The following is a 10,356-nucleotide window of genomic DNA, read 5'->3' as shown; positions in this document are numbered from 1 at the left end:
GCTTTGTCCCTGTTTAAGATATTGGACAGCATCTTTGGCACGATGATTGTGGAGTAGCAAAAATCCACAAAGGACAAGTGGCTGAGGAAAAAGTACATGGGAGTGTGAAGTTGAGAGCTGACCTGAATCGCTGCAATCATGCCTAGATTTCCCAAAACAGTGACGCCATAGATGAGAAGGAACACCAGGGAGAAGACGACTGTCAGCTCCGGGGCATCTGCTAATCCGAGAAGAATGAACTCTGTCACAGAGGTGCAGTTCTCCTCCCCCATGTTCCCACTTTATTGAGCATGGAGAAAAATATTAATAGTTACTCTCCATTATATGATTCCAAATTCATTTTTTGACTGTCTCCTAAAAAAAGACATGATAACAAATAAGAAAGTTAATGTTTTCAGTGAAGAAACAGGACATTGCTTTCCTGAAGTTTAGGAAATTTGCAGGCATTATGGCAAAGATGCATAAGATACCAGTTTAATTCACAGATCACACAAAAACAATCACATCCATAACAGCTTATATGATCCCTTAAAGGAGTCCTACACAATTCAGAGCTTGAAACTGAGTCATTGGAAAGACATCAAACATTATTTAATTAGCCATATTGTTTTATGAAACTGAAATCCCTCTTTCTTGGCAAAATGTTTAATGAGTACTGAAAATACTGAGATCTCGGGAAATAATTTTTAAAAATACACAGCATTCTTCTCTGTTTTCCACTGAAATGATGAAAAGTCTATGTATTGAAGATTGTTAATCCACAAGTGTTCATTTTTTATCAGTATGTTTTAGATGGAGAAGTAGCTTTTATGCTCCATACTAGCTTTTTTTCTATAAAATTAACATAGTGATTTTGTTAATTAAGCTATCCCATGCCAGCCATTGTTCAGGGAATTGGCACTTGTATTCAAACTTCCTCTAACTATGACTCTGAAGCCTTATAAAGACCTAGATGACAAATACATTCACTGCTTTAAATCCATTTGAAGAAGCAATCAGAGATGTACATATGAAAGTATTAAATGTTTGCTGCTGCATTGTAGCATTATTTATGATAGTAAAAGTCAGAAATCAAGTGTCAAACAAGAGGGAAATGGTCAAAGTTATGGTACATATATATTATGGAAAACTATGCAGCTATTAAGGGGATATTTTTGAAGAACATTTAATGACCTGACAAATAACTATGATACAATGGTAAGTTAAAAAAATAGTAAGCCATGGGATGCCTGGGTGGCTCAGTCAGTTAAGCGTCTGCCTTTGGCTCAGGTCAGGATCCCAGGGTCCTGGGATCCAGCCCCACAACGGGCTCCTTGCTCAGCAGGGAGCTTGCTTCTCCCTCTCCCACTGCCCCTGCTTGAGCTCTCTCTCTCTCTCTGACAAATAAATAAATAAATCCTTAAAAAAATAGCAAGCTAGATTGCACAGAGAGAATATTATATATATATATATACATAAGTTGCTTTGCATATTTAACCCTCACAAAATCCATGAAAAGTGAATATTTTATTCTAATCATTTGAAAAAAAAATGTAGAAACTTGCCTTAATTCATGACGTGGAGACACGTTGGTTATTCCTGGAGGAAAGAGTCTACACTAAAATTCAATGCAGTCAGGTATTTCCCCTTTTTTCAAATGACTTCAAAGAGGTAAAGCGTATGTGCCTTAAGAAGTCCCAGTTGAAATCTTGAAGAAAATTGAGTAATAAAAATCATTTGTTAAGGATCTGAACAACTGAAATAGGCTTGTTTTTAAGAGTTCTACTATGTAAGTCACAACTTGAAACATTTCTAGTTAAGGACAGTATCTCAGAGTTCCAATAATTGATGTCACAAGTAGTTGAATAATTTGCAAGTTAATGCGGGGGTGATATAAGGATTGCTAGCCTATATAATATTCAAGACTACTTTTAAATTTCAACGTTTTATCCTGGTTTTTAAGACTTAAGAGGTGGTCTGTAATGGATTCAAATGTTTCATTTGTAGTATAATGAAATGTTTACAGAAAGATAACTTTTTCATTAAAAAATTTTTAGAAATGTGAAAAAAAAAGAAATCTCAGTTTGAAAACAAATAATTATTCTGATAATATGATTTCTCTCTTCGATGACTAGTATAAGTGAGTTGTCTCTTTCTGAGTTCAATGTAGTACATAATCTTGAAAATCTTGCCTGTTTTCCGGTCTAAAGGTGAAAAATCAGGATTTTGTTTATTTATAGAGAAGTGGTTCTTAACCAGGAGAGATTTTTTTTTAATGTTCAGTTAGCCAACATGTAGTACAACATTAGTTTTTGATGTCGTGTTCAACGACTCATTAGTGGAATATAACACCCAATGTTCATCACAACAGGAGAGATTTTGATCCCTCCGGGACTTTGGTCTCTGTCTGAAGACATTTTTGTCTGTGACAATAAGAAGGAGTGCTAGTGACATCTAGTGGTCAGAGATCAGGGATGCTGCTGAACACTCAAAGATGCACAAGGCAGCCCCACCCCTGCCTCCCCCCACACACATACCAACTACACATGCAAACACAAAAATAGTATGTGGCCCAAAAGGTCAACAGTACTAAGGTTGAGAAGCCTGCTATGGAAAGACATTTCTGAGTGTGGTGCCCAAGACCAAAATAATTCCTCTCCTTTCTGCTTCAGAGGTGATCCCCATGTCTGTGTCCCTCCACAAAGTCCTGAGGGCCTCTTCCTGCAGCTCTCAGCATCAGAGTGACTGTTGGGAATTTCCATGTGGTCTTTTCCAGGTTCCATGGATGAGTCAGTGTGAGCGAGGTGGAAGAAGATTGGGGGGAGACCAAGTATTCTTTCCAACTTGCTTACACCCTTTTCCCTCTTACACCTCTTACCAAGGTATTTGGTCCTGCAAATTAGACTTGTTTCCATCCCCCATTGAGATTGTTTCTCAATACACAAAGAAAAAACGTTTTCATAAAGAAGTGATCCAAACACGGCATTTCTTAAAATACTCTCTAATTAAGAAAGAGCAAAACACAGATTTTTATAAATATGTTTAATACTACGGCCCTCCTCTACTGTTCCTCTTTCTTGTATACGTGGCTATAATAACTTACCTTATGAGAAAAAAAAAAGAGAAAAAGCTTCTAGCTCTGAGAAAATATCATTTAAGTCCATTCCCAAGGAAAGAGAGTAGAGCCCAACTAACCTGTGGGTGAATATCGCTTCCTCTGTTTCTGAAGATGCGATCATGGAAAGGCTTTATGTTTTTGTGTGTACATATCTCTGGGACTCATGTTCCTTAAGCCTCCCAAAATAATTACTGATCTCTGTGGCATATAAATGAGATATCAAGAAAACCATACTATCCTGAGACTCAAACAACTAATGACCTCTATGAAGTATAAACAAGGAGAAAAGCTATCCCAGCTTGGCACATGTTATTATTATCCAACAAGGTTCCTTTCAGAGTTCATGATAAATTCCAGAGCAATGTATCCTGCATCCTAGCATTGCTTGGAGAACCGGGGATCATACTGTCATTATGAAATATATGAATAGGTCTTATAAACTTTGCCTGTGTTTTACTGAAGAGCTCCTTCCTGGAAGGCATGGGGTCTGAAAAGTCAAACCAGAGTTCTGCCAAATACCAGAAATGGGTGGGAATAATGAACCTCCTTCACTGAGACTAGTAATAAATGCTCACATATACTGACCACTTTCTACGTCCTAGGCACTGTTCTGAATACAACTATTAACACATTTTATCTTTATAAAAATCAGTGAGATTGGGGCGCCTGGGTGGCTCAGTCGTTAAGCGGCTGCCTTCGGCTCAGGTCATGATCCCGGGGTCCTGGGATCGAGCCCCGCATCGGGCTCCCTGCTCAGCGGGAAGCCTGCTTCTCCCTCTCCCACTCCCCCTGCTTGTGTTCCCTCTCTCGCTGTGTCTCTCTCTGTCAAATACATAAATACAATCTTTAAAAAAAAAAATCAGTGTGATCACTACAGTTATGCACCTTTACGATAAGGTGATTGAGGTACGGACTGTTGTAACTTGCCCAAAGTCACACCCAAAATCATAGATAAAATCAGGCCATGTGCTGCTTTTAAATCTGTGCCACCCATATGACCACGTGAGGAAGAGCAGAGCTTCTGACGGTGCCAGGATGGCATCTCCCTGCTGGACTCCAGAAGCCATTAAGCAGGATTGGCTCTAGGATTTCCCCCAGGTGTGCTGTAGAATGCCTCCTAAACCAGTAGGGTGCAAACCACTGCCTGGGGTTTGTGTCCTTGCATATAATCACACATTTCAAGAACTCCATGGATGTAATTAGTTACAGATAATCAGTTTTCAAATTTTCATTAACTTACATGCATCTTCCTAAGATTGATTCATCTGATAATTCCCTGAGTTTGAGGCATGTTTCTGGGTGTCTTTTTTACCTACCCCTCGTACCCTGTTGTCTCCTAAAACTCTGTCCATCCTGTTATCCAAAGCCAAGTTCAAACAATACCTAGTTTCTGAAGGTATTTTTAAGTACACCACTCTAAAACCCTAAAATGGACTTGAACTTTTCTTTCTTTCAAACACAATGGCCTCTTTCTTCACTGCCCTACTGTCAACACAGGATTTTGCATTCCTTGAAGATGAAGACTGTGTCTCATTTTAACTGCTACTTGTACTTTTACGAGATAAATTCATGTGTTTATTGACAGCCTAGTCTATTCCAGGTGGGTGATAAGAAAGGGGAATGAAATTAATGTTTATTGAGATTATACAAAGTATTCCAAATGATATCTATATTATCTTTTAGTCTTCACAATCAGATTAGGAGCTAGTTTATGTTACCACAATTTTGTAGATTAAAAACCAAAGATAGGAGAGATTGCTGATTTTTTTTTCCAGTAAGCAAGAGACAAGGGTAGTCTCTTTGAATCAAAATCCACCCCATTGTACATTACCTCTTCATTAATTTTAAAGATATCTTTACAATCAACCTTTATGGGCACACTTTATTTACATTTCAGGGATAAATGCTACTAACATTTCAGGGATAAACGCTACTAAAATAACATGCTCAAAAAGAAAAGGCTTCAGTGTCCATTAACTTGCTGACTGTACCCTTGACATCCTTATTTCTCAGACTGTAGATCAGGGAATTCAACATGGGGATCACCACTGTGTAAAACACAAACACTACTTTGACTGTGTGCCTGGAGTTTTTGGAGTTAGGCACACAGTAGAGGAAGAGGATGGTCCCGTGAAAGATGGTGATGGTGGTCAGATGGGAGGCACAGGTGGAGAAGGCTTTGCGGCGGCCGCTGGCTGAACGCATCTTGAGGATAGTGACAATGATAAATACGTAAGACAAGAGAGTGATGAGCGGTGTGCTGACCTCATTAAAGGTGGCAAAAATGAAAAGCAGCAACTGACTGATGTAAGTATCAGAGCAAGACAGGGAGAGCAATGCAGAGAACTCACAGAAAAAGTTATTGATTGTGTTGAAACCCTGAAAAGATAATTTGATAGCAGAGCATGTATCAAAGACCATGCTACTCCCCATGTATACGATCCGACCACCATCGTGGCACAGAGTTTCTGGGACATGGCAACTGTGTAGGGCAGAGGGTTGCAAATGGCCACAAAGCGGTCATAGGCCATCACAGCTAATAAAAAGGATTCAGTTACCACAAAGTTACAAAAGAAAAAGAATTGTACTACACATCCTGGAAATGAAATGCTTCTGTCTTCTATAACCAGGTTTTCCAGGGCCTTGGGAGCAATGATGGAAGAGTAGCAGAAATCTACAAATAAGAGGTGGCTGAGGAAGAAGTACATGGGGGTGTGCAATTTGAGGTTAATCTTGATTATAACTATCATCCCAATATTCCCTACAACAGTGACACTATAGATGGCCAGAAAAGTCAAGAAGAGGGGAACTTGCAGTTCTGGATAATCTGAGAAGCCCAAGAGAGTGAATGTAGCCCCACTTTTATTTCTCTGACAGTAACATGATGGTTTTTGTTTGTCAGAATCTGAATCGGTCCTGAAAACAAAAATATTAAAGAGAGTGAGGCTATGAGAAGTTTGTTTAGCTACCCTTTAGCAAGACTGGAAGAGGAAGCAAAATATCTTTTCATAATTTCTCTATGCTATGTGTTTATTATGAAGATATGCAAATGTCTAAGATTTTAAAACATGAAAATCATTTTTAAAATTTTCTTTAAGTAAAAAAGCAATACAATTATGGACTTAAAAACTTATAAGTTCTTAACTGTAATGTTTAATATTTACAAATAAGAATATGAGATAAAGGGATTTATGGTTATTTTAAATCAAATCTTCCTATAACACTTTCAATTCCTCTTGAACATTATAAGTTCATACAAAGATATGGCTAGCATAATATGATGACTGATTATGTCAGTCCTCTAATCAGTACAGAAATGAGAAATTTCCAAACAAATTAATTTTTACATCACAGGTTCATACTGTGGCATTAAGAATAAACACCCTCTTTGACCTTGGCCACAGAAACTTCTTGCAAGACACATGTCCTAAAGGCAAGGGAAACAAAAGAAAAAATGAACTATTGGGATTTCATCAAGATAAGAAGCTTCTGCACAGCAAAGAAAACAGCCAACAAAACTAAAAGGCAACCCACACCATGGGAGAAGATATTTACAAATGACATTTCAGATAAAGGGCTAGTATCCAAGATCTATAAAGAACTTCTCAAACTCAACACCCAAAAAACAAATAATCCATTCAAGAAATGGGCAGAAGACATGAAAAGACACTTCTCCAAAGAAGACGTACAAATGGCTAACAGACCCATGAAAAAGTGCTCCACATCACTTGCCATCAGGGAAAGACAAATCAAAACCACAATGAGATATCACCTTACACCAGTTAGAATGGCTAAAATTAACAAGACAGGGAACAACAAATGTTGGAGAGGATGTGGAGAAAGGGGAACCCTCTAACACTGTTGGTGGGAATGCAAGCTGATACAGTCACTCTGGAAAACAGTATGGAGTTTCCTCAAGATGTTAAAAATAGATCTATGCTACAACCCAGCAATTGCACTACTAGGTATTTACCCCAAAGATATAGACGTGAAAAGAAAGGGCACATGCACCCCAATGTTCATAGCAATATCCACATTAGTCAAACTGTGTAAGGAGCTGAGATGTCCTTCAACAGATGAATAAAGAAGATGTGGTTCATATATACAATGGAATATAACTCAGTCAACAGAAAGGATGAATACCTACCATTTGCATCAACATGGATGGAACTGGAGGGGATTATGCTAAGTGAAATAAGTCAAGCAGAGAAAGACAATTATCATATGGTTTCACTCATATGTGGAACATAAGGACTAGCACAGAAGACCACAGGGGAAGGGAGGGAAAATTGAAAGGGAAGAAATCAGAGAGAGAGAAAAACCATGAGAGACTCTGGACTCCGGGAAACAAACTGAGGGTTGCAGAAGAGAGGAGGGTGGGGAGATGGGCATTAAGGAGGGCAGGTGATCTGATGAGCACTGGGTGTTAAGCAGCTAATGAATCATTGAACACTACATCAAAAACTAATGATGTACTATCTGTTGGTTAATTGAACTTAAATAAAAAATAAAAATAAACACCCCTAACACTTTATATTTGTGCCTTTATTATTAATTTCATATAACACTTTAATCTTTTTCTTTCTGACTCAGTAAATCTGATATCAAAATAAATCTTAGGTTTTTTTCAGAGTAATCCTCTCAACTAGTGAGCTCCTGTCAATCCTTCCACATTGCTTGATGAATAATGCAATTAGAATAGATGATAAAGATAATCATGTCTACTTCCTTATTCTAGAGGTGACAAAACAGAAGCTGGAGAAATCTTGACTTCCCCAATGACATGCGAATAAGGACCAATCTACACATCTGGGACTAGAGCCCTGATTGGAATCCCAGCCATGTGTCCATTCCTTGACCCATGTTCTAGGTCTAGATACTAAGATATTTCCTTTATTAATGATCATACCATATCTGGACCTATGGGAGAGAGTCTGCTGACAGTCTACAGACCACAGAGCTCCATTAGAAAGCAGCATCAAGATGAAATGAGAACGGGATTTAGGGAAATGTTCTCTCCCAGAAATAACTAAGTGTAGTAAAGACAGACTTAGGAACTTTCCTTGCCTAGGACTCTCTCTCTCTCTCCCTCTCTCGTCACATCTCCTCTCCCTTCAAGACGTGGAGGATATTCATTCTGTCCCAGTATTATCTGTAAGAAGAAAGATTAAAAAACTTGAGGTAGTAATGCACTATAAAGACATTTTAGGAGAAAATAGTAATACAAAAGAATCATCATATTTCTCCAGTAGGTGCCCAACACCTCTGAAATCTTACCATACCAGGAAAGTCTTTTTTTTTTTAAGATATTATTTATTTATTTGAGAGGCAGGGGGAGGGGAGGAGCAGAGGGAGAGGGAGAAGCAGACTCAGTGCTAAGTGTGGAGTCCAACGAAGGGCTGGATCCCAGGACCCTGAGATCATGACCTGAGCTGAAATCAAGAGTCAGATGATTAATTGACCGAGCCTCCCAGGCGCCCCATAGCAGGAAACTCTTAATCATCTCTCTGGTAAGGTTATCTCTGGTCCCACAACCCAAGAAATAGTTTTAGATGGCCCATCAATAAAGATGTCAGATCATACTCGAGACTGAGAACTCAATGACCCTCTCTTCCCCACACCCACACATCTGAGTACTAAAGACAACCTCAAAAGACAATCCATCATGAAGCCAGACATTCTAATTATCACATTTTTTGCTTAATACAATATTTAACTTATCTAAAGCATTTAAGAATTTATTTTAAACTAATGTAACATTTAATGTGATGGTCCTTGCATCCCAAATGCTATCATTAAATTGTTGGTAAAAATTTTCTCTATCATTGAATCTAAGAAATATGACAGCTGTAATCTTCTTACCTATGTTTTCCCCATTTTGTTGTAATTTTTGCTTAGACACATGTGTTTCCTGTTTTATAATCTTAATCGAAGCTCGTCCCTTTCAATTTTTTTCACAAGAGAGTCTGTTCCAACTCTGTTAGCTTCATTTTATTTAAATTTTCTCTATTCTACCTTGCCTATTTATTCAATAATTTATAGAAAAAAGACAATGCACATCCCCAACATTTTCAGACCTCTTCTGTTCTCTCACTCCAGGTACCCTTTGTTCATCTGAGCCAGGTCCTCTAATACAAAACTGTGTGAATAAATGCACTTTATCTTCCTTGCATATTCAGATATGTTACTTTTGCACTGACTAAATATTTCTCAAGAACTGTCTAGATCTAAAGGGTAAGTTCCCCCCTCCCGTGTTGTTTTATAGATACCCTACACTGAAGTTAATATCAACCTGTCTCTAGAATCTAAAAACAAACCTGCTGATGGCAAAGGTAGGCCCTCTCCTGGTTGGGACTGATGGATATATTCTTATATCTATAGCATAACCTTTGGGACATGAACTCTAGGGATAATGTCTTGCCCCATTCTCTTGAGGTCATGAAATAAACAATTAAAATTAATCACCTTTCTCTGATGTAATTCTTGAAAACCTGGAGCAGCGTTGGGAGCATTTTATATAAAAATTTATATTTTATTTAATTTATTTTTTGTTTTTAAAAGATTTTTTATTTATGTATTTGAGAGAGAAAGAGAAAGGGAAAACACAGAGGGAGAGTGAGAGGGAGAAGCAGACTTCCCAATAAGCAGAGAGCCCTACATGGGGCTCAATCCCAGGACCCTGAGATCATGACCTGAGCCGAAGACAGACACTTAACTGACTAAGCCACCCAGGTGCCCCCAAAATTTATATTTTAAAATCACCTCCTCAACCCCTGATTACTCCCATACCTTCCTACAATTATCAATATTATGGAATTATAAAAATCATCCTTATCAAATACTGAGTGACTACCATATGCTGGGCATAACCCTCTTCCTCCCTACCATCCACTCTGACCCTGCTGCAGAAGTGTGAAGATCCAACTTTTAGGTCACTATGATTCATTGAGAGTTAAAGCAGAAATACTTACAAAATTAAACATCAAGTTGAGAAAACGATCTAGTCCCTTTGAAATCTTGTCCTATTCTATTACTCTTTCCCATCTCTTCTTCCTCCAGCTAGACTGACCTCCTTGCTTTTTTCCCTTGCTTTTTGTTTTTCAAAAAAAAAATATTACCTACTCATTCTCTATGGTCTTTTCTACTCATGTTTCCTGTATGCTGAAATGCTTTCCTTTAAGTTTTTGTTCAAATGTACCTTTTCAGTGAAACCTTCCATGGACTTACTGTTTTCCTGCAGGAGCTACTTTACTACCCAG

The 10,356-nt window shown here is 38.2% G+C and overlaps 1 protein-coding gene across 1 annotated transcript; it reads right to left on the bottom strand.

Annotated features, from left to right (window-relative positions):
- Positions 1 to 5,044: 5,044 nt before the first annotated feature.
- LOC116638876 (olfactory receptor 5D18-like) lies at positions 5,045 to 6,832 on the bottom strand. The gene is given in 3 exon segments (XM_032415039.1): positions 5,045 to 5,508; positions 5,511 to 5,967; positions 6,821 to 6,832. Coding segments are annotated over 3 exon segments (933 nt in total).
- Positions 6,833 to 10,356: the final 3,524 nt, after the last annotated feature.

This window comes from Phoca vitulina, unplaced genomic scaffold (assembly GCF_004348235.1).
Source record: "Phoca vitulina isolate PV1807 unplaced genomic scaffold, GSC_HSeal_1.0 scaffold16, whole genome shotgun sequence".
NCBI classification, from domain to species: domain Eukaryota; kingdom Metazoa; phylum Chordata; class Mammalia; order Carnivora; family Phocidae; genus Phoca; species Phoca vitulina.
The sequence above is the reverse complement of the archived record's forward strand: the minus strand, read 5'-3'. Positions and strand labels throughout refer to the sequence as shown.